Source organism: Pelophylax lessonae, assembly GCF_965119305.1.
Source record: "Pelophylax lessonae genome assembly, chromosome: 7".
Classification (NCBI taxonomy): Eukaryota; Metazoa; Chordata; class Amphibia; order Anura; family Ranidae; genus Pelophylax; species Pelophylax lessonae.
This window is the reverse complement of record NC_138774.1, coordinates 5,357,118-5,384,053: the sequence shown is the minus strand read 5'-3', so window position 1 is coordinate 5,384,053 and position 26,936 is coordinate 5,357,118. Positions and strand designations below refer to the sequence as shown.

The 26,936-nt window shown below is 44.8% G+C and overlaps 1 protein-coding gene across 1 annotated transcript in view; it reads left to right on the top strand.

Moving 5' to 3' along the window:
* The first annotated feature begins 12,104 nt into the window (after nucleotides 1–12,104).
* Nucleotides 12,105–26,936, top strand: part of LOC309559710 (sodium/hydrogen exchanger 2-like) — a 136,643-nt gene continuing 121,811 nt past the window's right edge. The window contains exons 1-2 of the mRNA XM_082263119.1: nucleotides 12,105–12,353; nucleotides 23,503–23,963. Of these exons, the coding sequence (XP_082119245.1) occupies nucleotides 12,119–12,353; nucleotides 23,503–23,963 (696 nt within the window). The 5' untranslated portion in view covers nucleotides 12,105–12,118. The remainder of the gene's footprint in view (nucleotides 12,354–23,502; nucleotides 23,964–26,936) is intronic.

Below are 26,936 nucleotides of genomic sequence, written 5' to 3'. Positions count from 1 at the left end.
AAGCTCCGCCCACTCTGCATAATTAATCCCGCCTACTTATCAGATTATAGAGTCTACTCATAATAAAGAGAATTACAGGAAATTAAAAAGGGAATTTGAAACTTAAGGCCACAGTAGCAGAGTTGGAATAATTCTCCCATTCAGCTGCACTACTTCTGCGTAACATTTATGGGCAGCCTGATTAACAGGGACAATATAAATTACCTGGGACAGGCTCCTATTTGCAGGGACTGTCCCAGGAAAAAAGGGACAGTTGGCAAGTATGAGAATATCATGTATAAAAAAACTGATGTTTATTTCAATAACATCAATAACAAATTGTAGACATTAATTATACATCATGGCTAAAGCAGTATAAATAACATCAGTCACAGATTATAAACATAGAATATACATCAAAGTTAGAGCCATGCATGTGAAAAAAAAAAAAAAAACATAGATATATTGATAAGATCATAACCCACTCACATGGGGATAATAATTATAGACTGTGAGCAAGATCTCGTTGAAAGATAGATATGGTACAGAATCTCACAAAAGTAAGTACACCCCTCACATTTTTGTAAATATTTTATTCTATCTTTTCATGTGACAACACTGAAGAAATGACACTTTGCTACAATGTAAAGTAGTGAGTGTACAGCTTGTATAACAGTGTAAATGTGCTGTCCCCTCAAACTAACTCAACACAGCCATTAATGTCTAAACAGCTGGCAACAAAAGTAAGTACACCCCTAAGTGACAATGTCCAAATTGGGCCCAATTAGCCATTTTTCTTCCCCAGTGTCATGTGACTCGTTAGTGTTACAAGGTCTCAGGTGTGAATGGGGAGCAGGTGTGGTAAATTTGGTGTTATCGCTCTCACTCTCTCATACTGGTCACTGGAAGTTCAACATGGCACCTCATGGCAAAGAACTCTCTGAGGATCTGAAAAAAAGAATTACTGCTCTACATAAAGATGGCCTAGGCTAGAAGAAGATTGCCAAGACCCTGAAACTGAGCTGCAGCACGGTGGCCAAGACCATACAGCAGTTTAACAGGACAGGTTCCACTCAGAACAGGCCTCACCATGGTCGACCAAAGAAGTTGAGTGCAGTGCTCAGCGTCATATCCAGAGGTTGTCTTTGGGAAATAGAGGTATGAGTGCTGCTTGCATTGCTGCAGTGGTTGAAGGGGTGGGGGGTCAGCCTGTCAGTGCTCAGACCATACGCCGCACACTGCATCACATTGGTCTGCATGGCTGTCATCCCAGAAGGAAGCCTCTTCTAAAGATGATGCACAAGAAAGCCCAAAAACAGTTTGCTGAAGACAAGCAGACTAAGGACATGGATTACTGGAACCATCTCCTGTGCTCTTAATGAGACCAAGATAAACTTATTTGGTGTCAGATGGTGTCAGGCGTGTGTGGTGGCAACCAGGTGAGGAGTACAAAGACAAGTGTGTCTTCCTACAGTCAGGCATGGTGGTGGGAGTGTCATGGTCTGGGGCTGCATGAGTGCTGCCGGCACTGGGGAGCTACAGATCATTGAGGGAACCATGAATGCCAACATGTACTGTGACATACTGAAGCAGAGCATGATCCCCTCCCTTCAGAGACTGGGGGGCAGGGCAGTATTCCAGCATATCGACCCCAAACACCTCCAAGATGACCACTGCCTTGCTAAAGAAGCTGAGGGTAAAGGTGATGGACTGGCCAAGCATGTCTCCAGACCTAAACCCTATTGAGCATCTGTGGGGCATCCTCAAATGGAAGGTGGAGGAGTGGAAGGTTTCTAACATCCACCAGCTCTGTGATGTCATCATGGAGGAGGGGAAGAGGACTCCAGTGACAACCTGTGAAGCTCTGGTGAACTCCATGCCCAAGAGGGTTAAGGCAGTGCTGGAAAATAATGGCGGCCACACAAAATATTGACACTTTGGGCCCAATTTGGACATTTTCACTTAGGGTGTACTCACTTTTGTTGCCAGCGGTTTAGACATTAATGGCTGTGTGTTGAGTTATTTTGAGGGGACAGTAAATTTACACTGTTATACAAGCTGTACACTCACTACTTTACATTGTAGCAAAGTCTCATTTCTTCAGTGTTGTCACATGAAAAGATAGAATAAAATATTTACAAAAATGTGAGAGGTGTACTTACTTTTGTTAGATACTGTATGTAACAAATAAAAACAACATTTATATTTATAGCACATTGGCCTATTTCTACTTATATTGTATTGGTCATGGTTCACATATTTTTGCCTTCTTGGTTTTTCTCCTCTTAAGGCCCGTACACACGTACCGATCGTCGGCATACAAACGTCGGTGGACGAAGGATCTGCCGATTGTACGCGTGTTAGTATGGTGCCTCCGACAGATGTCTGCGCACAATCCGCGGACAAAAGTCTTTCGTGCAAACATGAAAATATTTGTATGCCGACACCAGAACGGACGATTGTTCGCCTGTCAGTACACAATTCGGCCGACAGACCGCAGATTTGCAAGACTGGGCATGCTCAGAAAATAGAAAACACAGGGAAAGTTAACCATTACATGACATCACTTCTGCAGTCGGCGGACAAAATTCTTGTGCTGTCCTTGTGCTGTCTTTGCACTTTTCAGCAGACACCGACATCCCGGGGAGAAAAGAGGAACATTTGTAAGCCGACCATCGGTACGTGTGTACGGGCCTTAAGTCTCTCTCACCGTGTAGCACTTTGTGTGACTTCCCCATGCAGATTTTCTTCCCTTTTCAGGCATTTCACAGCAATCTGTCAGTATACGGCACTTTAGCATGAAAATACAGATTTAGTTGTATGTGTACAATATCATGCTTCTTTAGCTGATATATACTTAGTATACATATACAGTATTTATTCCTATGTCCAGTCACCTTATCAGCTTGTATGCCTTGTACTAAATATTTCATTTCCCTCTGTTTTAGGACCGGTACAATTCCCCGGTTTTTACTATTAATTGTTAATATTGTGACTTTGATTCTCATTGCATTCATATTTATCATAATTATTCATGTGTTTTGTTTCAGCCCTGATGAAAGGGGATTGTTGGTCCCCGAAAGGCACTGGATTTCTTCCTGTGAGGTTGGTATGTACTGCTGTATCTATGGAGGAGCAGGGTGATCACTCTTGGATGTTCTCCAGATATGGACTACAAACACCTCCCACTCTCCTTACATGTGGGGGAGGGGGATTTGTAGTTCACATACGATGGCTGGGAAAGCTTATAACGTTGTTTGAGATATCAGTTCTGTTCACAGGAAGCTACAAGGACACTGGATTTCTGGCAGGATCAACAGGTATTTTATTGAGAATATTCTTTGCCTAAAAAATAGAAGAGGAATTCTGCCACCACATCTGAAACCTGGAAGGCTGAACTGTGACTCATTTCTGTTTTTGCATTTAGATGTCCTTCACAGTGGCTTTTGGTGGTTTTTAAAAATAAAACAACATGTCCTGAAGGTTACAGAGCCCCCCTTTTACCTATCCCGGGCCTGTTCTAGTGCTAACCCTAAAGGTAACCTTCCCCCCTAGTGCTAACACTAAACCCAATGATAATCCTGCACCTAATACTAACCCTACCACTAACCCTAATAGTATCCATACCACTAACATTAACCCTAATGGTAACCCTACCACTACCACTAACACTAGTCCCAATGGTAACCCTACCACTAACACTAACCATAATGTTAATCCTACTGCTAACATTAACCCCTAAAGTAACCTTACCACTAACATTACCTCTAATAGTAACCCTACCACTAACCCTAATGGTAACCCTACCACTAACAATAACCCTAATGGTAATCCTCCCGCTAAGTGCTAAAACACTTACCTAAATTTACCTTTAATCCCAACACTAACCCTAATGGTAACCTTCCGCTAGTGCTAACCAGAATGGTAACCTTACCCCTAGTGCTAACCCTAATGGTAATCCTCCCCCTAGTGCTAACACTAAGCCCAATGATAATCCTACCCCTAATGTAACCATAATAATAACTCTACCACTGTCTCTAGCACTAATGGTAATCTTATCACTAACACAACCCTAATGGTAATCCTACCACTAACACTTAACATAATGGTAATCCTACTGCTAACACTAACCCTAAGGGTAACCTTATCACTAACACTAACCCTAATTGTAATCCCACCACTAAGCCTAACCCTAATGGTAACCCTACTGCTAACACTAATCCTAATGGTAACCCTACCACTAACACTTACCCTAATGGTAACCCTACTGCTAACACCAATCCTAATGGTAACCCTACTCAGTGGTGTATTTAGGTTTTGTGCTGCCCTAGGCCGGACTAAACTCGTGCACCCCCTAATTTAACTACGACCCACCCCTTCCTGTGAAGGCCACACCCTTTTATGTTTCAGACCCGCCCTGTCATCTGTAAACCCCACCCCTTCCTCATTAGGCTCCACCTTTTCCTCTTAGAGCTCCATCTCTTCCTCTCTGTACCTTAAAAGTGGGTACAAAGTGCCTACTTGTATATTTTGTGGTTTTGTATGGGTACGTCATTTTGGGGAGTGTTCCTGGGGGCCCCCGCTAGGCAGCGAGGATGCCAATCAAGAGAGAAATAAAGGAGGATGCCAATCCACAGGGCCGGTGGCTGCAATTGCCGCCGGGCCCCCGCGATCGCTCCACACTGAGAGAGAAGAGCGGTCCGCTGTTGTACACGCGGCAGACTGTTGTTCTCTCTGAAATGATCACAGAGCGCCTGTGATCCTCCTATTTAGGATCACATGTATCTGTGGTCATTTCACAAGTCCCCCCCCCCCCCCATACAGTTAGAAAACACCCCCTAGGCTCACATTTAGCCCCTTGATCACCCCTGGGTTAACCCCTTCCCTGCCAGTGTCATTATTACAGTAACAGTGCATATTTTTTGCACTGATTACTGTAGTAATGTCACTGGTCCCCCCAAAAGTGTCAAAAATGTCAGTTAGAGGTCCGATCTGTCCGCTGCAGTCCCGCTAAAAATCGCAATTGCCGCCATTACTAGTAAAAAAAAAAATGAAATAAATGAAAATGACATTTCTCCTAGTTTGTAGACGCGATAACTTTTGCGCAAACCAATCAAAATACGCTTATTGGGATTTTCTTTTTTTTAACAAAAATATGTAGCAGAAAACAAATTGGCCTAAAAGGATAAAAAAAAATTTGATTTTTTTAATTTTAATAACAAAATTAATAAAAATTGCAGAGGTGATCAAATACCACCAAAAGAAAGCTCTATTTGTGGGAAAAAAGTACATCAATTTTTTTAGGGTACAGCGTCGCACGACCACGCAATTGTCCGTTAAAGTAATGCAGTCCTGAATTGCAAAAAATGGCCTGGTCAATAAGGGGGAAAATCTTCCAGTCCAGAAGTGGTTAAAGCTTGGAGCACTTTGCAGTACATGAACTTTTACTGCCTGTGAACTGTTAAATGCATTTGCATTGATTTCAGCATGCATGGAGCACTTTGTACACGCTGAAACCAATGCAAACTCATTTACCAGTTCACATGCAGTGAAAGTTCATGTACTGCAAAGTGCTCCATATTTGTTAAAAATATATTTACTGCAAAAATGTAATGGAATTATTAATTTATAATTGTAGCAATAGCAGTGGGTGGTAACCTAAAATTGTGATTCCTACCTGCTGTCAGATGTCCTGACCTGGTTGGGGGTTCCCTTTTCCTCCTCTCTCTCCTCCTCCTCGACATAGATAGACCCTGCCCTGTGGAGAGGTTAGTCCCTCTTACATGCCGCGCGGAGGGTGGGTAGGTGGTATCCGCCCCCACCCACTCATTGAAGTGCATCCCGTCTGGCCACTCACTGCCGCTCTATGGGGGCAACAGTCCCTCCCTGCCTGGCAAGTATGTACGCCCCTCAGTGCTGGGACAAGGCCATCCAGATTCCAGCGCCCTGGGCAAACTGCGCCCCCCCATGTGTATTGACAGTTCACATCTCGATGTTAGTGTGACACTCGCTGGGAGTGAAGGCAGCTTCTCTTGTCTCCAGTCATGTGATATGTCACATGATAAGACAGTCTGCCCTCACTCTATAGTGGCACTGCGCTGAGACTGAGGCATTGCACGCAGTTCCGGGGAGTTTGCAGTGTGGCCCCATTCACTTGAACAGGTTGCCTTCAGCAGATGTTAGTGCATGCTGAAAGTGACGGGCGGTATAATTCCTGCCACTGCTGCAAATCAAAATATTACAGCAGTGGCATCTGTAAACCTCTAGCTGCTGCCTCTGGCAGGAGTGATAGGGAGCTGTATTATGAGGCTCAGCAGCATGTTTTATTGCCTGCCAACCGCAAGTGTAAATGAGCCCATGGCTAGGTTCACACTGTTACAGGTGGTTGCATGTGCGGGACAGCGTGTAAATGGCACCAATTCCCGCACCCACAACCACCTGCAGGAAAAATTCCCTGCTCTTTTACAGATGCCCAAGGCTGCCATTTACTCTTATTGGCACCCCCACACATCTGAAAATGCAGCACATTTTTTGGTGCGGGAAATTGCATGGTGCTTTTGCACCATGCGATTTCCCTGCGGCTGCGTTTTCCTAAAGGTGCAGGGACCTGTTTCCTGTAGGTACAGTAGTCTATTTAAATGAATTGGCTGCTGTGCCTGCGCAAATGTGAGTCACAGCAAACACATTAGTGTGAACATGACATAAAAGTCACCTAAAAGGAAAATACATACAGCAAAGTGACTCCAACATATTGTACTTACTAGCACAAAGTCACTTTATAAAATACCTCTGCTGAGTACTTCCCTAATTATCAATAATATACACAGTGCTCAGGTGAAAACAGCAGAATATCACTGCATTGTACCTGTAATTCTCAGAGTTCTCAGTGTCCCGCACATGCAACCACCTGTAACAGTGTGAACCTAGCCATGGGCTCATTTACACTTGCGGTTGGCAGGCAATAAAACATGCTGCTGAGCCTCATAATACAGCTCCCTATCACTCCTGCCAGAGGCAGCAGCTAGAGGTTTACAGATGCCACTGCTGTAATATTTTGATTTGCAGCAGTGGCAGGAATTATACCGCCCGTCACTTTCAGCATGCACTACCATCTGCTGAAGGCAACCTGTTCAAGTGAATGGGGCCACACTGCAAACTCCCCGGAACTGCGTGCAATGCCTCAGTCTCAGCGCAGTGCCACTATAGAGTGAGGGCAGACTGTCTTATCATGTGACATATCACATGACTGGAGACAAGAGAAGCTGCCTTCACTCCCAGCGAGTGTCACACTAACACCGAGATGTGAACTGTGAATACACATGGGGGGGCGCAGTTTGCCCAGGGCGCTGGAATCTGGATGGCCTTGTCCCAGCACTGAGGGGCGTACATACTTGCCAGGCAGGGAGGGACTGTTGCCCCCATAGAGCGGCAGTGAGTGGCCAGACGGGATGCACTTCAATGAGTGGGTGGGGGCGGATACCACCTACCCACCCTCCGCGCGGCATGTAAGAGGGACTAACCTCTCCACAGGGCAGGGTCTATCTATGTTGAGGAGGAGGAGAGAGAGGAGGAAAAGGGAACCCCCAACCAGGTCAGGACATCTGACAGCAGGTAGGAATCACAATTTTAGGTTACCACCCACTGCTATTGCTACAATTATAAATTAATAATTCCATTACATTTTTGCAGTAAATATATTTTTAACAAATATGGAGCACTTTGCAGTACATGAACTTTCACTGCATGTGAACTGGTAAATGAGTTTGCATTGGTTTCAGCGTGTACAAAGTGCTCCATGCATGCTGAAATCAATGCAAATGCATTTAACAGTTCACAGGCAGTAAAAGTTCATGTACTGCAAAGTGCTCCAAGCTTTAACCACTTCTGGACTGGAAGATTTTCCCCCTTATTGACCAGGCCATTTTTTGCAATTCAGGACTGCATTACTTTAACGGACAATTGCGTGGTCGTGCGACGCTGTACCCTAAAAAAATTGATGTACTTTTTTCCCACAAATAGAGCTTTCTTTTGGTGGTATTTGATCACCTCTGCAATTTTTATTAATTTTGTTATTAAAATTAAAAAAATCAAATTTTTTTTTATCCTTTTAGGCCAATTTGTTTTCTGCTACATATTTTTGTTAAAAAAAAGAAAATCCCAATAAGCGTATTTTGATTGGTTTGCGCAAAAGTTATCGCGTCTACAAACTAGGAGAAATGTCATTTTCATTTATTTCATTTTTTTTTTTACTAGTAATGGCGGCAATTGCGATTTTTAGCGGGACTGCAGCGGACAGATCGGACCTCTAACTGACATTTTTGACACTTTTGGGGGGACCAGTGACATTACTACAGTAATCAGTGCAAAAAATATGCACTGTTACTGTAATAATGACACTGGCAGGGAAGGGGTTAACCCAGGGGTGATCAAGGGGCTAAATGTGAGCCTAGGGGGTGTTTTCTAACTGTATGGGGGGGGGGGGGACTTGTGAAATGACCACAGATACATGTGATCCTAAATAGGAGGATCACAGGCGCTCTGTGATCATTTCAGAGAGAACAACAGTCTGCCGCGTGTACAACAGCGGACCGCTCTTCTCTCTCAGTGTGGAGCGATCGCGGGGGCCCGGCGGCAATTGCAGCCACCGGCCCTGTGGATTGGCATCCTCCTTTATTTCTCTCTTGATTGGCATCCTCGCTGCCTAGCGGGGGCCCCCAGGAACACTCCCCAAAATGACGTACCCATACAAAACCACAAAATATACAAGTAGGCACTTTGTACCCACTTTTAAGGTACAGAGAGGAAGAGATGGAGCTCTAAGAGGAAAAGGTGGAGCCTAATGAGGAAGGGGTGGGGTTTACAGATGACAGGGCGGGTCTGAAACATAAAAGGGTGTGGCCTTCACAGGAAGGGGTGGGTCGTAGTTAAATTAGGGGGTGCACGAGTTTAGTCCGGCCTAGGGCAGCACAAAACCTAAATACACCACTGCCTGCATTGCTTTAGTATCCTTAGCTCTGCCATGAGTCCCGACATTTTCTTCATCTTCTGCCGGCCTCTATCCCCGCCCACTGGCCCGCCCACCACGTATAGCACTTCCCTAGACCATAAACTACAGGTCTGATAGGAGGTGGGCGGGGACAGAAGATGCAGAAAACTTCGGGACTCAACCTGGACACAGAGCTAAGAATTCTAAAGCAATGGTGGTGGGCGGGCTGACGATCGGGGACAGAAGCAGAGAGAAGATGCTGACACTAAACCCGAGCCCTAAGCATACAAAAGGCTTGCAGGTGGTGCTCGCATTATCAGCACTTCACCTCCGCTGCGACCTCCCTCCCGCCCACCCCCTGGCGACGCCCCTTCACTAAAAGCTGGAGAGTGGAGACTGTGTGTGTGGGAGGAGGCGGTGACAGGCAGGCAAGGACCAGGGGAGCAGACAATGAGGCGGGACTCGGCACGCAAAGTGACAGGAGCACTGCAGGCGAGCCTCACAGAGCGGATCGTTTTTTTTTTTGTTTTTTTTATGCGGGGACGGCGGCTTTTTTGCCGCCCCCCCACAAAGTGCCGCCCTAGGCCTAGGCCTAGTCGGCCTAGGCCAAAATACAGCAGTGACCCTACTGCTAACACCAATCCTAATGGTAACCCTACCACTATCACTAACCCTAATGGTAACCCTACCACTAATGCTAACCCTAATAGTAACCCTACCATTAACACTTACCCTAATGGTAACCCTACCACTAATGCTAATCCTAGTGATAACCCAACAGAGATGTATAGTAACGAAGTAGAACTACTTAAGTACTGTACTTAAGTACCGAAATGCGGTATCTGTACTTTCCTAGAGTAGAATTTTTTTCTCCTACTTCTACTTTTACTTCACTACATTTTTTCGATGATTTCGATACTTCTACTCAAGTATTTTTTTTTTGTGCTGCATAGTTACTCGTTACTTTTAAAAAAATTACCACTGCCAGAACAGTAGATGGCAGGTTTCATGAAGTTCAAAAAAATGTGTATAATGTCATTTGTAAATCAGCGCATAGGAAAATAAAGGCTGTGTATAATAAAAGCTGCTATACCAAATCTTTCCAATAAAAAGAAAATATGAAACAAACAAATAAATGGTGCTACAGCGCTTAAAGTGCATCAAGAAACTACTAACAAACACAGGTTAATCATTTGAAATAATAAAAAACAATATGATGTTCAAACTTTTGACTTCTTTCTTTAATAACTACATAACACAGTACTTGTACTTCTACTTTCAGTACTTGAGTAGAAATTTTTTTTCAAAACTACTGGTACTTTTTACTTTTAGTACTTAAGTAGCAAATTTTTTGAAAAAACTACTTGCAATACTTAAGTAAAAAAAATGTTGAATACTTTAGTACTTCTACTTAAGTAACTTTTTCTGCGAGCACTTCCACTTCTACTTAAGTAACTTTTTGATCGAGCACTTGTACTTTTACTCAAGTAGAAATTTCGAGTACTTTATACAAGTCTGTAACCCAACTACTGTATCTAACACTAATGGTAACCCTACCACTATTATTAACCTTAATGGTAAACCTACCACTAACACTAGCCCCAATGGTAACCCTACTGCTATCACTAACCCTAATGGTAACCCTACCACTAATGCTAACCCTAATAGTAACCCTACCATTAACACTTACCCTAATGGTAACCCTACCACTAATGCTAATCCTAGTGATAACCCAACTACTGTATCTAACACTAATGGTAACCCTACCACTATCATTAACCTTAATGGTAAACCTACCACTAACACTAGCCCCAATGGTAACCCTACTGCTATCACTAACCCTAATGGTAACCCTATCACTAACACTAACCCTATTGGTAACCCTACTGTTAAAAATAATACTAATGGTAACTCTAACACTAACACTAACCCTAATGGTAACCCTACTGCTAACACTAACCCTAATGGTAATCCTACTACTAATACTAACACTAATGATAACCCTACCACTAACACTAACCCTAATGGTAACGCTAACTCTAATGGTAACCCTACCACTATCACTAACCCTAATGGTAACCCTACCACTAACACTAATGGTAACACTACCACTAACTCTAACCCTAATGGTAATCCTCCCGCTTAGTGCTAAAGCACTCACCAAAATTTACCTTTACTCCTAACACTAACCGATAATGGTAACCTTACCCCTAGTGCTAACCCTAATGGTAACTTCCCCCTAGTGCTAACCCTAATGGTAATCCTCCCCCTAGAGCTAACCCTAATGGTAACTTTAGCCCTAGTGCTAACACTAAGCCCAATGATAATCCTACCCCTAATGCTAACCATAATAACAACTCTACCACTGTCTCTAGCACTAATGGTAACCCTACCACTATCACTAACCCTAACGGTAACCCTAACACTAATGGTAACCTTATCACTAACACTTACCCTAATGGTAACCCTACCACTAACACTTACCCTAATGATAACTCTACCACTAACCCTTACCATAATGGTAACCCTACTGCTAACACTAACACTAATAGTAACCTTACCCCTAGTGCTAAAACACTAACCCTAATTGTAACCCTATTTCTACTACTAACCCTACCCTTAGCATTAACACTAACCATAATGGTAACCCTACAGCTAACACCGACCCCAATAGTAACCCTACCACTAACATTAACCCCAATGGTAAACCTAACACTAACCCTAATGCTAACCCTACCACTAACATTAACCCTAATGGTAACCCTACCCTTAGCATTAACACTAACTGTAATGGTAACCCTACACTTAATATTAACACTAACCCCAAGTTTAGAACCAAAGCCATGTGATGGACCTGTCAGCATTGTGGATGAACCTTCTGATCCCTGAATATAATATCCAATGAAGGAATTGATGATCTCACAGAATCCTGTACATTCTGTAAGGTAAGCTGTGATTTGTGAGAATATTTATAATTTTAGGGATAGGATGAAAGTGGAAATTTCCATTAGGAGGTGGAATGTCAGGACGGATTTGTGTTTTTGGCAGCCGCCTGTAATTCTTCATCTCAATTCCCCGAACAATGAGAAGCATCTCCAGTGTAGAATTTGCAGATCACACAGTCTGTGCAACGATTAGTGACGGGCGGACAGGATGAAGAACATTCCGAATATTGTCTCCATCTTCCTCTTCTCCCTCCTCTTCGCATCGTCTGTCCTGGGGGAGACCCTTCCTCAGAGGACGCACACCGACCCGGCACAGGAGGACCCCGGGGTCCCCCAGCACAATGCTACCTCCAGGCTGAGGATCATCTCTATGGACTACGGACACGTCAAAGTCCCACTGGAGATAACGCTATGGATTATGTTGGCATCACTCGCTAAGATAGGTGAGAGAACCAGAATGAGCACAAAGTCAACCCAACCTTTCCTTTTTCATATTATAAATTGGTATTGAAGAGTTTAGGCACTGTGCTGTAGTGCTGACTAAACCATGTGGGGATAGAGAGAGCAATGCGGGCGAGTAAGATTAGAGTATGGAAAAGAGAGGGGTTACAGAGAAGAGAGGGTGAGGACAGGTATTCCGGGGGCCACCAAGCCTAAAATGTTTAAAGTGGAGGTCTGGTTTGACAGGTGGTAGGTCTTGGTTAAGGATCCAGCACAGAAATATCAAGGTTTGGTGGGAGGAAGTGATCTACCAATGGTTGCCAAGTTTTGTATACAGTATCTAACAAAAGTGAGTACACCCCTCACATTTTTGTAAATATTTTATTCTATCTTTTCATGTGACAACACTGAAGAAATGACACTTTGCTACAATGTAAAGTAGTGAGTGTACAGCTTGTATAACAGTGTAAATTTGCTGTCCCCTCAAAATAACTCAACACACAGCCATTAATGTCTAAACCGCTGGCAACAAAAGTCAGTACACCCCTAAGTGACAATCTCCAAATTGGGCCCAAACTGTCAAAATTCTGTGTGGCCACCATTATTTTCCAGCACTGCCTTAACCCTCTTGGGCATGGAGTTCACCAGAGCTTCACAGGTTGTCACTGGAGTCCTCTTCCCCTCCTCCATGATGACATCACAGAGCTGGTGGATGTTAGGGACCTTGCGCTCCTCCACCTTCTGTTTGAGGATCCCCACAGATGCTCAATAGGGTTTAGGTCTGGAGACATGCTTGGCCAGTCCATCACCTTTACCCTCAGCTTCTTTAGTAAGGCAGTGGTCATCTTGGAGGTGTTTGGGGTCGTTATGTTGGAATACTGCCCTGCCCCCCAGTCTCTGAAGGGAGGGGATCATGCTCTGCTTCAGTATGTCACAGTACATGTTGGCATTCATGGTTCCCTCAATGATCTGTAGCTCCCCAGTGCCGGCAGCACTCATGCCGCCCCCAGACCATGACACTCCCACCACCATGCTTGACTGTAGGAAGACACACTTGTCTTTGTACTCCTCACCTGGTTGCCCCCACACACGCCTGACACCATCTGACACCAAATAAGTTTATCTTAGTCTCATCAGAGCACAGGAGATGGTTCCAGTAATCCATGTCCTTAGTCTGCTTGTCTTCAGCAAACTGTTTGCGGGCTTTCTTGTGCATCATCTTTAGAAGAGGCTTCCTTCTGGGACGACAGTCATGCAGACCAATTTGATGCAGTGTGCGGCGTATGGTCTGAGCACTGACAGGCTGACCCCCCACCCCCTCAACCTCTGCAGCAATGCTGGCAGCACTCATACGTCTATTTCCCAAAGACAACCTCTGGATATGACGCTGAGCACGGCACTCAACTTCTTTGGTGGACCATGGTGAGGCCTGTTCTGAGTGGAACCTGTCCTGTTAAACATGTATGGTCTTGGCCACCGTGCTGCAGCTCAGTTTCAGGGTCTTGGCAATCTTCTTATAGCCTAGGCCATCTTTATGTAGAGCAACAATTCTTTTTTTCAGATCCTCAGAGAGTTCTTTGCCATGAGGTGCCATGTTGAACTTCCAGTGACCAGTATGAGAGAGTGAGAGCGATAACACCAAATTTAACACATCTGTTCCCCATTCACATCTGGGACCTTGTAACACTAACGAGTCACATGACACCGGGGAGGGAAAATGGCTAATTGGATCCAATTTGGACATTGTCACTTAGGGGTGTACTCACTTTTGTTGCCAGCGGTTTAGACATTAATGGCTGTGTGTTGAGTTATTTTGAGGGGACAGTAAATTTACACTGTTATACAAGCTGTACACTCACTACTTTACATTGTAGCAAAGTCTCATTTCTTCAGTGTTGTCACATGAAAAGATAGAATAAAATATTTACAGAAATGTGAGGAGTGTACTTACTTTTGTGAGATACTGGATTTCGGAGTTTTAACCTGTAGGGTAGCTTCGACCTTGGCATGTGTTATGGCTTGGGTCATCTTGTTTCTAGTCACAAGCTGTAATGACCTGCAGGAATTTCAATTGGTCTGATGTGAACTCTGGTTGACGTTTATTCAGTTGGACAATCAATGGATTCGATCGAATTATAGTCTGGAAAAGGGTGGAGAACATTAACCCCTTCAATACCGAGAACTTTTTCCCCCTTCGTGCCCAGGACAACTTTCAGCTTTCAGCGCTGTCACACTTTGAATGACAATTGCGCAGTCATGCAACACATTTTGCTAATAAATAATTGTTCTTCATAAATTTAGCCCAAAATGTGTTTTGCAACATTTCGTGGGTGAAAATAACCTAAATCGGTGTTTTTTTTTTTTATTATTAAGTCTGTAGGAAATTTATAGAGTTTACAAACTATGGCATATACACTATATTACCAAAAGTATTGGGGCGCCTCTCTATATACACTATATTACCAAAAGTATTGGGACGCCTCTCTATATACACTATATGACCAAAAGTATTGGGACGCCTCTCTATATACACTATATGACCAAAAGTATTGGGACCCCTCTCTATATACACTATATTACCAAAAGTATTGGGACGCCTCTCTGTATACACTATATTACCAAAAGTATTGGGACGCCTCTCTATATACACTATATTACCAAAAGTATTGGGACACCTCTCTATATACACCATATTACCAAAAGTATTGGGACGCCTCTCTATATACACTATATTACCAAAAGTATTGGGACGCCTCTCTATATACACTATATTACCAAAAGTATTGGGACGCCTCTTTGTATACACTATATTACCAAAAGTATTGGGACGCCTCTCTGTATACACTATATTACCAAAAGTATTGGGACGCCTCTCTATATACACTATATTACCAAAAGTATTGGGACGCCTCTCTATATACACTATATAACCAAAAGTATTGGGACGCCTCTCTATATACACTATATTACCAAAAGTATTGGGGCGCCTCTCTATATACACTATATTACCAAAAGTATTGGGACGCCTCTCTATATACACTATATGACCAAAAGTATTGGGACGCCTCTCTATATACACTATATGACCAAAAGTATTGGGACCCCTCTCTATATACACTATATTACCAAAAGTATTGGGACGCCTCTCTATATACACTATATTACCAAAAGTATTGGGACGTCTCTCTATATACACTATATTACCAAAAGTATTGTGATGCCTCTCTATATACACTATATTACCAAAAGTATTGGGATGCCTCTCTATATACACTATATTACCAAAAGTATTGGGACACCTCTCTATATACACTATATTACCAAAAGTATTGGGACGCCTCTCTATATACACTATATTACCAAAAGTATTGTGATGCCTCTCTATATACACTATATTACCAAAAGTATTGGGACGCCTCTCTATATACAGTAAAACCTTGGATTGCGAGCATAATTTGTTCCGGAAACATGCTTGTAATCCAAAGCACTCTTATATCAAAGCGAATTTCCCCATAAGAAATAATGGAAACTCACATGATTCGTTCCACAACCATTTATTCATAAATCCTTCAGTTTATAGTCCATATAAAAAGATTATAGCATTGCGATAGGTTATATAACCATAAAATGTCCATCCACAAATAGCCGCTTCCACAAGGGGATTAGAAGCAAAATCCAGCAGGAGCTATAGAGTATCAAAGAGAAGAGAGGGCCTCTAAGTGTAGCAATATGGTTCCATTTAATGAAGGTACAACATCTAGCAACTCACATGGTTGATGAATAAAACAGGCACATCTAAGCATGCAGGCATCCGGGGTAAAGCTGTCCACATGGACTATCTTCTGCACCGCCGGCTGCCAGTCTGTAATCCTGACTGGGAAGACCACCCTGCAGTAAAGAGATCTGAAAGCGAGGGGCAGCATGGAAGAAATTATGTAGATGGCGGTGCAGAGGATGGTCCTATGTGGACAGCTTTAGCCTGGATGCCTGCATCCTTAGATGTGCCTGTTCCAATCATCAACCATGTGAGTTGCTAAATGTTGTACCTTCATTAAATTTAACCATATTGCTACACTTAGAGGCGCCTCTCTTCTCTTTTATACTCAGCTGTGACTTGAGGCTACTTGTGTATCAAGACATCGCTTGTATATCAAGACATCGCTTGTATATCAAGTCAAAATTTATTTGAAAATTTTGCTTGTCTTGCAAAGCGCTCTTAAACCAAGTTACTCTCAAACCAAGGTTGTACTGTACACTATATTACCAAAAGTATTGGGATGTCTCTCTGTATACACTATATTACCAAAAGTATTGGGACACCTCTCTGTATACACCATTTTACCAAAAAGTATTGGTACGCCTCTCTATATACACCATATTACCAAAAGTATTGGGACGCCTCTCTATATTACCAAAAGTATTGGGACGCCGGCCTTTACACACACATGAACTTTAATGGCATCCCAGTCTTAGTCCGTAGGATTCAATATTGAGTTGGCCCACCCTTTGCAGCTATGACAGCTTCAACTCTTCTGGGAAGGCTGTCCACAAGGTTTATGAGTGTGTCTATGGGAATGTTTGACCATTCTTCCAGAAGACCATTTGTGAGGTCAGGCACTGGTGTTGGACGAGAAAGCCTGGCTTGCAGTCTCCACTCGAATTAATCCCAAAGGTATTCTCTCTGTTTAGACACAGCAGGAGTCGGGCTGGAGGAGGAGAGGCGGTGATCACCGTCGCTCTTCCTCGATCGTCGGGGAAAGAGTGAGAAAATCCGCCCGCTTGTGTAAACAAAGCAGGCGGATCTTCTCTGTGACAGACAGGAAAAGATCACAGGATTCAGCATAGCTCAACCTGCGATCTCTGTGTCACACAATCCCCTCCCCCCACACACATCAGTAAGCATGAGGCACACATTTAACCCCTTGATCACAAACAGTGATAACCCCTTCCCTGCCAGTGTCATTATTACAGTGACAGTGCATATTTTTAGAACTGATTACTGTAGTAATGTCACTGGTCCCCCCAAAAGTGTCAAAAATGTCAGTTAGGGGTCCGATCTGTCCGCCCCAATGTCGCAGTCCCGCAGATCGCCGCCATTACTAGTAAAAAAAGAAACAATAAAAATGACATAAATCTTTCCCATAATTAGTAAATGCAATAACTTTTGCGCAAACCAATCAAAATACGTTGTTTTTTTTTCTCAGAATTGTCGCTATTTTTATGTTTATAGCGCAAAAAATAAAAATCGCACAGGTGATCAAATACCACCAAAAGAAAGTTCTATTTGTGAGAAAAAAAGGACATCAATTTTATTTGGGTACAGCGTCGCACGACCGCGCAATTGTCCCTTAAAGTAACGCAGTGCCGAATCACAAAAAGTGGCCTGGTCATGACGTGGTTAAATCCCAGAGTGGAGGATAACTGTCAGCACACAGTAAGGAGAGATCCGGCAAGGTGCGCACACCTGACAGTTCACCCCGAGGGGGGCGGGGTCATTTCCTATCTGATCAGATCTGATGAGGATCGGGTGGAACGGATTGGATTATTGTTGTTGAAGTCGTATTATTATAGATTGGGCGCTGCGTCGCTCTTCTAATGGCCAATTATGGAAACAGCTGGAAAACGGCTTTTTAATCCATTACCGGGCGCAGTCTGGGGAGAACGCTAATAGATTCGATTTATTATTCATGGCGGCCCCGAGCGACCTGAGACAACAATCCAGAATACGAAACATTGTAACAACTTCCAAAGAGATGTAACCATCGTGTCATCTGTCAGATATACAAACCATCAGCGTCTTTGTAATGGCAACATTTTTTTCATTCTCTCTTTTTGTCACTGGTATAGAAAATTATGGAAAATCCAAAATTTTAAGTTGTCGCCAGAACAGGAATAGTGGAGAAATCATACAATGGAGACACCTGTTCTGATGACTACTGAAGGAGGGGAAATCTCTCACTAAGTATTCTCTTCTCTTACTTCCTGTTGTGTCACCAAGGCAGGAAGGGAGGAAGATTCCCCTCAACGAGACACAGCAAACAAAAGCCTGACAGAAGATCTAACCATTCCCTACTCCATCCAAAATGGAAAAAAAAGTTTCGGCATTGTATAAAGAACAAGAACCTTCAGGGCCCCGGTGTAAGAAACCATGAAGGGCCCCCTGAACCCATCCAAGGGCTCTTTACAATAGTCCCAGGTTTCTTCCTACTGATCCTGTGGCCCTTTCATTGGACCCGAGCCGTTTCCATTGGTTCTAGGGCACTTACCATTAGGGATGATCGAACGGTTCGGGTCGACCATCGGTTCGACCCGAACATTGGCTGTTCGAGGTTCGGCCGAATTTAGAACGTTTTGCTGAAAAAGTTCGGAATTCGGCAACCAGAACCGACCAAAATGCAATAGGACAGGAAATGGGCTTTAAAAGCCCGTGATTGGACCAGAACCATTAGTAAAAGCCAATTGAGGGGGCAGGAGAATGCTAGGAATGTGATTGGAGTGACTAGGGGGACCCTAGGCCAATCATTAGTGAATACGCCCCCCAGTATATAAGATAGCCCCGGCAAATTCCTAGCATTGTAATACAGGGACATAGAAGAGAGTGGAAGCAGTTCTGTTAAATTTGCTTCAAAAGTGTCATTTAGCATTTATTAGTGTGAGGAAAGGGATATCTAGTGTAGTTAGGGTGCTATTTTACACTTTAGTTAGATGCAAAAAATTAGTTTCTGTAGGGAAAGTGTTAAGTGCCAGGGTGACCGTAATGTAGTGTAGGGTGAACTGACAGTGACTGCTATGGCAGGGTGACCAGACCCTTCCATGTCAGGGTGACCGCTATAGAGAAAACATTGTTTCTCTTAAGTCACATTCAGTGCAGGGATATGGCTTCTCAGCGGTCAGCTTGCTTTTTGGCTGCAGGCGTTGATAGGGATTTTTTGAGGACATGTTTGGAGTCAGGCATGACATCTGAACATGTGTATAGGGGGTATATATACACACCCATGTATGTATATATACACCTGCACATATATAGGTGTGAAAGGAGCAGAACACTATACTTGCGCTAATTAAATAATTAACAGGCATATGGCTCCGCTCCTATAACCAGTGCTGTATTTTGGCCTAGGCCAATAAGGCCCAGGCCTAGGGCGGCACTTTGCAGGGGGGCAGCAAAGAAACTGCCCCCCCCCTCCACCTGAGTCTCTTTTGGCCACTGGTTGCTAGAGCCACCTCTCTCATTCCCCCCTCTCTCTCACCGCCCCTCTCTCTCACTCTCAGGGCCCCTCTCTCTCTCATGGCCCCTCTCTCTCTCACTACCCTCTCTCTCTCACCCCTCCTCTCTCACCCCTCTTCTCTCTCTCTCTCTCACCCCTCTTATCTCTCTCACCCCTCCTCTCTCATCCCCCCTCTTGCTCTCTCTCTCATCCCCCTCTATCTGTCTCTCTATCTCTGTCTCTATCTATCATCCCCCCTTTCTTGCTCTCTCATCCCCCCCCTCTCTCTCAACCCCCCCTCTCTCTCTCTCATCCCCCCCTCACCCATCCCCCTCTCTCTCTCCCTCACCCACCCCCTCTCTCGTGAGATCTCAAGGGTTCATGCTGGGATTTGTAGTCCTTCAATTTTGGAGGGAGCCACATCCATTAAAAAAGAAGGAGTAAGGCAAAGTTACATAGGTGGGGGAGGGGGGGGGGGCTCAATTTTAGTCTTGCCTAGGGCAGCACAAAACCAAAATACACCACTGCCTATAACACCTATATATGTGTAAGTGTAAAATACATATAAGGGTGTGTGTACATATATACCCCTATACAGAAGTTCAGATGTTTTGCCTGCATCCAAAGAACCCCAAAAAATGCCCAAAAAAACGCTAGCGCCAAAAAAAACAACGCCCAGGTGTGTTGTTGCATTTTTTATGGGGTTTTTGGAGGCAGGCAAAACATCTGAACTTCTGTATAGGGGTATATATGTACACACACCCTTATATGTATTTTACACTTACACATATATAGGTGTTATAGGAGCAGAGCCATATTAATGTTAATTATTTAATTAGCGCAAGCATATATTTCTGCTACTATCACACCTATATATGTCTAGGTGTATATATACATATAAGTATGTGTGTATATATACCCGTATACACAAGTTCAGATGTTTTGCCTGCCTCCAAAGAACCCAAAAAAATGCCCAAAAAAACGCTAGCGCCAAAAAAAAAAAAAAACGCCCAGGTGTGTTGTTGCAGGCATTTTTTGGGGGTTTTTGGAGGCAGGTCAAAACATCTGAACTTGTGTATAGTGGTATATATACACACATACTTGTATGTATTTTTACACTTACATATATATAGGTGTGAAAATAGCGAAGCCATATCCCTGTTCTATAAGTGACATAATACAAAAAATCTTTTTTTTTTTCTGGTTCTGGACATGCTACAGAGCTGAAACTTCACAGGTACACTTTTTAGACCCCCCAGACACTAAATCCAAAGTCAAAATGAAAAAATCTCATTTTTTAATTTTTTTTTTTTTTTCAATAATTGGCTCCCTATCAAAAATGACAATTTTTAAGAACTTTTTTTGTGTGATTAATAGTCCCTGAGGCATGACCCAGAACCCTAGGCACTTTTTTAGGGGCATTTATTGGGTTTTAAGGCTTCAAAATTGTGTTTTTTGATAACAGAAGTTTGGGTCCCATTGATTTCAATGGGGTTCTGAAATCCGGTCCGAACTTTCGGGAAGTTCGGATGTTCTGGCCGAACCGAACTTTTGAAAAGTTTGATCATCCCTACTTACCATCAGTCCCAGGCCCTTTGCCATCATTCCCGGGGCCCTTTCCAGCAGTCTTAGAGCCCTTGCCACTGATCCCAGGTTTCTACCTCTTGGGGTCCTTTCCATTGGTCCCCTGGCCCTTGCCATTGGTTCTGGGGCACTTTCTATTGGTCCCAGGGCCCTTCCCACTGGTCCAATGTCCCTTCCTACTGGCCCTGGGGACCTTTCCATTGGTTCCTGGGCTCTTTATATCGGCCCTGGGGCCCGTGTCAGTGGTCCTGGTGCCCTTTCTAGCAGTCCTTGGGCTCTTTCCACTGGTTCCAGGGCCCATTCCACTGATCTTGGGGCTCTGTCCAGCGGTTCCAGTTCCCTTGCCATCATTCCCGGGGCCCTATCCAGCAGTCTTGGGGCATTTGTCACTGATCCCAGGTTAATTTCTACTGGCCCTGGGGTCTTTTCCATTGGTCCCTGGGTTCTTTCTATCGGTCCTGGGGCCCTTGTCAATGGTCCTGGGGCTCTTTTCTTTGGTCCCTGGGCTCTATCGGTCCTGGGCCCTTGCCAATGGTCTGGGTGCCCTTCCCACTGATCCCTACGGTAGCAGAACGCTAGAGCCAAGTCGCAAATGCGCCCTTTGCGACTCTTGTAGTTCCGCCACTGCCACTGATTGTATTCTCTTTTTAGAATATCTGGGCCCAGGGCTATTACCAATGATCCCGGGGCCCTTTCCACTGGTTTCGGGGCCCTTTCCACTGGTTCCAGGGCCCTTTCTACTGATCCTGGGGCTCTTTCCGCTGATCCTGGGACTCTTTCCGCTGATCCTGGGGCTCTTTCCGCTGATCCTGGTGCTCTTTCCACTGATCCCGGGGCCCTTACCACTGATCCCGGGGGCCCTTTATTACGGTCCCGCAGTAGGGCTTTTTCACATGTTCTGCAAAAAGCCCCCTTCCTGCCATCTCATGCCCCCCCCCATGGTAGCAGAACGCCAGAGCCAAGTCACAAATGTGCCCTTTGCGACAGTAGTTCTGCCACCGGTTGTATAAATTTTTTAGAATATCTGGTTACAGGGCCCTTTACACTGATCCTGGGGCCCTTACCACTGATTCTGGGGCCCTTTCCACTAATCTCGGGGGCCCTTTCCAGCAGTCCCAGGGCTTTTTCCACTGATCCTGAGGCCCTTACCACCAATCTCGTGGCCCTTTCCAGTAGTCCTAGGGCTCTTTCCACTGCTTCCAGGGCCCTTTCCACTGACCCTGGGGCCCTTTCCACTGATCCCGGGGCCCTTTCCACTAGTTGCAGGGCCCTTTCTACTGATCCTGGGGCTCTTTCTGCTGATCCTGGGGCCCTTATTACTGATCCTGGAGTCATTCCACTTATCCCGGGGCCCTTTCAACTGATTATAGAGCCCCTACCACTGATCCAGGGCCCTTTCCAGCAGTCCAGGGCTCTGTCTACTGATCCTGGAGCTCTTTCCACTGATCCCGGGGTCCGTTCCACTGATCACAGAGCCCCTACCACTGATCAAGGGGCCCTTTCCAGCAGTCCAGTGCTCTTTTCACTGATCCAGGGGCCCTTTCCACTGATCCCAGGGCCCTTTATTACGGTCCCACAGTGGGGCCTTTTCACATGTTCTGCAGAATGCCCCCTTCCTGCCATCTCTTGGCCCCACCATGGTAGCAGAACACCAGAGCCAAGTCACAAATGTGCCCTTTGCAACGGTAGTTCCACCACTGATTGTATACATTTTTTAAATATCTGGTTGCAGGGCCCTTTACACTGATCCTGGGGCCCTTACCACTGATTCTGGGGTCCTTTCCACCAATCTCAGGGGCCCTTTCCAGTAGTCCTACCTACGGCGGTTTGCACAGGAGCGGCTGCCTACCGCAGTACAACTGCGGCGGGCGGTCGTAAAGTGGTTAAAGGGAATCGCTGGCTGAAAAAAGCAAAAATACCGGGATGATGCCGGTAGCTGCAGGCATGACCCCGGTAGAACCACTATAACCCAAAGACATACGGGAACATCTTATGGAAAGGACGTGGTTAAAGCGAACCTGTCACTAAATTTTCAATTCTGTATCAATACCATTCTAACTTTGTAGCAAGTCACAAGGTGAGAGGCTGCAGGGGCTGATTTGTGTCAGACACACAAGAGCTGCACCAGGATTTACATAATTGTGTCATCTGTGAGCTAGCATCTCAGTCCAAGAAGTAGATGTGACTCTGGATAATGCCTAATGATGCCTGAATAAAGATGGTGCCTCCCTCTGGTGAGAAAAGCAGATTAAATATAGAAGTTTGTATTGTGAGGAGGAATTGTTAGGCGGGTGGGTAATCTAGCAAACTTCCAACCTCAGAAAGTTGAAGCTTTAACCATATGATCTTGTTCTTGTAGGCTTCCATTTGTCACGTCGGGTTGCCACGGTGGTGCCGGAGAGCTGTGTCTTGGTCATCGTGGGGCTGGTCATGGGTGGAATCATCATTGCGGTGGATAAGCAAGCTCCGGTCATGAACAGCGATATCTTCTTCCTCTACTTGCTGCCCCCTATTGTCCTGGATGCTGGTTATTTCCTGCCCATCAGGCCCTTCTTTGAGAACTTGGGCCCCATCCTGTGTTACGCGGTGCTGGGGACCCTCTGGAACGTGTGTGGTGTCGGCCTCTCTCTGTACGGTGCGGGCCAGGTGGAGGTGCTGGGTCTGCAGAACGTCTCCCTGCTCCATAATCTCTGGTTTGGGAGCCTCATCTCCGCCGTTGACCCTGTGGCCGTCCTGTCTGTGTTTGAGGAGATTCACGTCAATGAGAAGCTCTACATCCTGGTGTTCGGTGAATCTCTGCTGAATGATGCCGTGACTGTGGTGAGCCTCCGAGATATCAGCCAAAATACCCCCCTAGATACCGGGGAGTCCGGAGAGGGCCACACTGTCTTGGTATATAGTAGCCTTTCCCAACCAGGGTTCCCTCAGAGGTTGTGAGGGGTTCCCGGTGTGGTGCCAGGCTGACCTCTCATGTGATGGTCCCTGTTTACCATAGTTTCAGGGCCGAGGTCACTCAGCAGAATTAACAACATAGGACCAGTGAAGCCTCTGATCTCAACTTTTTGCCCACCAATGTAAGGAGCATTCTTCCCAATTTTTGTTTATTAAAAGTCTTGCAATCAATAAGCATAAAATCAATATACATAAATAAATATATACATATTTACATGAAAAGGGGGAAAAAAATACATAGCAAATTCTGCTCTCAAACAAAGACTGTCTTTACAGCAAAAACAAAACTCACATCATGAAACACATCATTACCGGGAAAAATAATCTTAGTAAGACTCACACCACCACACCAGACATCAAACCTGCAAGGTCAAGAAACAAAACCACCCCCATTATGCATGCAGCCCTTCTTCAAAAAAGAAGATATTAACCAACAAAAGCTAAGGGCATGAAAGAAATAGCATAGGAAATAAGCTTTTCACCCAGAGATGGACAGTTCACCAAAAGCAGGTCTGATATTCCTCCACGCCCTTATCCAGACCGCTCGAGGCTCCCTGCCCTTCTCAAGACCCCGAATCTTCCCAACCTCACCCAAAATATCGTACACCACCACCTCGGCAGGGAGGACTTTCTTCTGCAGGGTAATCTGGCACCGTGCATTCCACGTGAAGTAACGGACAACTATACTAACTAGAAAAAGTGTATCCAAATAAAAATCCCAGCGAGTCGGGAATGCCCCGTACACCCACTCCGCATAACTCATGCGATAGAGAAAGGGGATGCCTAGAGCCCTCCCCACCCTTTTATACACCTCTATGTTAAAGGGACACTAGAGCAAAAAGTGGTCCATAGACTCCACTTTACCAACACACTCCTCTCTAGGACAATCCCGATCATCCACAGGGCTATGCTTAAGGTTCCCTCTCACATAGAGCCTTCTACGGAAAGCAAGTCAGGCTTGATTCCTAAACTTCAAAGGGATTCTTCCCAAGTTAATTAAACGCAACTCCTCCCTCATCACGGGGCCTGGGCAATCCCTTAAGGTCAGCAACACACTGAAAGCAGAGCCCAAAATCCTCTTCTCCAGAAGCTTCCTGGGGAAAGACTTGATATCCCCCACTGTCACCTGCCACTGCCGAAGTATTTTCAGACACGGGGCAACAGAAGCTGGAAGCTTGCCATGTCAGACTCTCAGACTTTTCACTGGCCCGCCATCTTCCCGGCATCGCAGAAAAGGCCTTAACCAAGATTGAAACATTCCCACCCATCCCGGCGAGGTCTCTGCTAACTTATTACTAAGATTGTACTTTAAAAAGAGCAGAGAAAAGAAAACTATAGGGTTGACCATTCCTAGACCACCCTCCCGCCTGGACAGGTAAGTTACATTGCGTTTGATCAGGTTCAGCCTATTTCCCCATAACAGTTGGAAAAAGCAGCTGTGCACCCTTGCATAGAGAGATTTTGGCAAGATACAGACAAAGCTGACATATAAAAAGATTGGGATCAGGTAAGTTTTAATCAAGTCAACCCTTTCCCTCAAGGAAAGTTTCCATTTCTTCCAGCTTGCTACTTTAGCATTGGCATTCAACTACCTGCTTTCCCAATTTCGATGACCATAGTCACCAGGACCAAATTTGATGCCCAACACTTTAATTTCCTGCTGGGGCTCTGGGAAGGCATCCGGAAGTTCAAAGCTTTCACCCTGCTCACCCATCCAGAAAAATTCACTCTTTTCATGATTGACTTTAGAGCCAGAAGCCTCCGTGTACTGCTCTATCATAGAGACCACCTCCTGCGCCTCCCCTATCCCAGAGATAATAACAGACACATCATCGGCATAAGCTACGACCTTCAAAGGCGGCACACCAGCAATGCCCAAAGGCACCCCGCACAACGATCCACCTTCTAACCTTCTTATGAAGGGGTCAATTGCGAATACATATAGCAGGGGGCTCAAAGGACACCCCTGGCGCACACTAGAGCCAACCCCAAAATGATGTCCAACCCAACCATTAACAAGTGGGAAGCTCTCAGCCCCTTTATATAATGTTTTCAGCCAATCTATAAACCTCCCCTACAGGCCGTATCTACCAAGTAGCAAATACAGGTACTCATGATTGACTCGATCAAAAACCTTTGCCCGATCCAATGCCAGCAAGTACTTTCTCCATCCAGCAGCCCTGCATCGCTCCAAAGCCTCCCGGACAGCTAAAACTGCTGAAAAGGTACTTCTGCCCTGGACCGAGCAGTGCTGATGATTGGACAATAAATTGCCTGCTACTGACGACAAGCGCCAAAAAAGAATCTTCGCCAAGATCTTTTTATCAACACTGAGAAGACTGATGGGGCGCCAGTTCTCAATTATTGACGGGTCTTTACCTTTTGACAGAAGAATGACAGCCGATTGCCTCATGGAGGGAGGGAGAGAACCCTCTTCTAAACAGCTGTTATAAACCTCCGCTAAAAAGGGAGCCAGAATGGACTTAAAACACTTATGTAAGGGACATTCTTCCCACTGACCACCAATGTAAGGGACATTCTTCCCACTGACCACCAATGTAAGGAGCATTCTTCCCACTGACCACCAATGTAAGGAGCATTCTTCCCACTGACCACCAATGTAAGGAACATTCTTCCCACTGACCACCAATGTAAGGAGCATTCTTCCCACTGACCACCAATGTAAGGAACATTCTTCCCACTGACCACCAATGTAAGGAGCATTCTTCCCAATTTTGTTTATTAAAAGTCTTGCAATCAATAAGCATAAAATCAATATACATAAATAAATATATACATATTTACATGAAAAGGGGAAAAAAAAAATACATAGCAAATTCT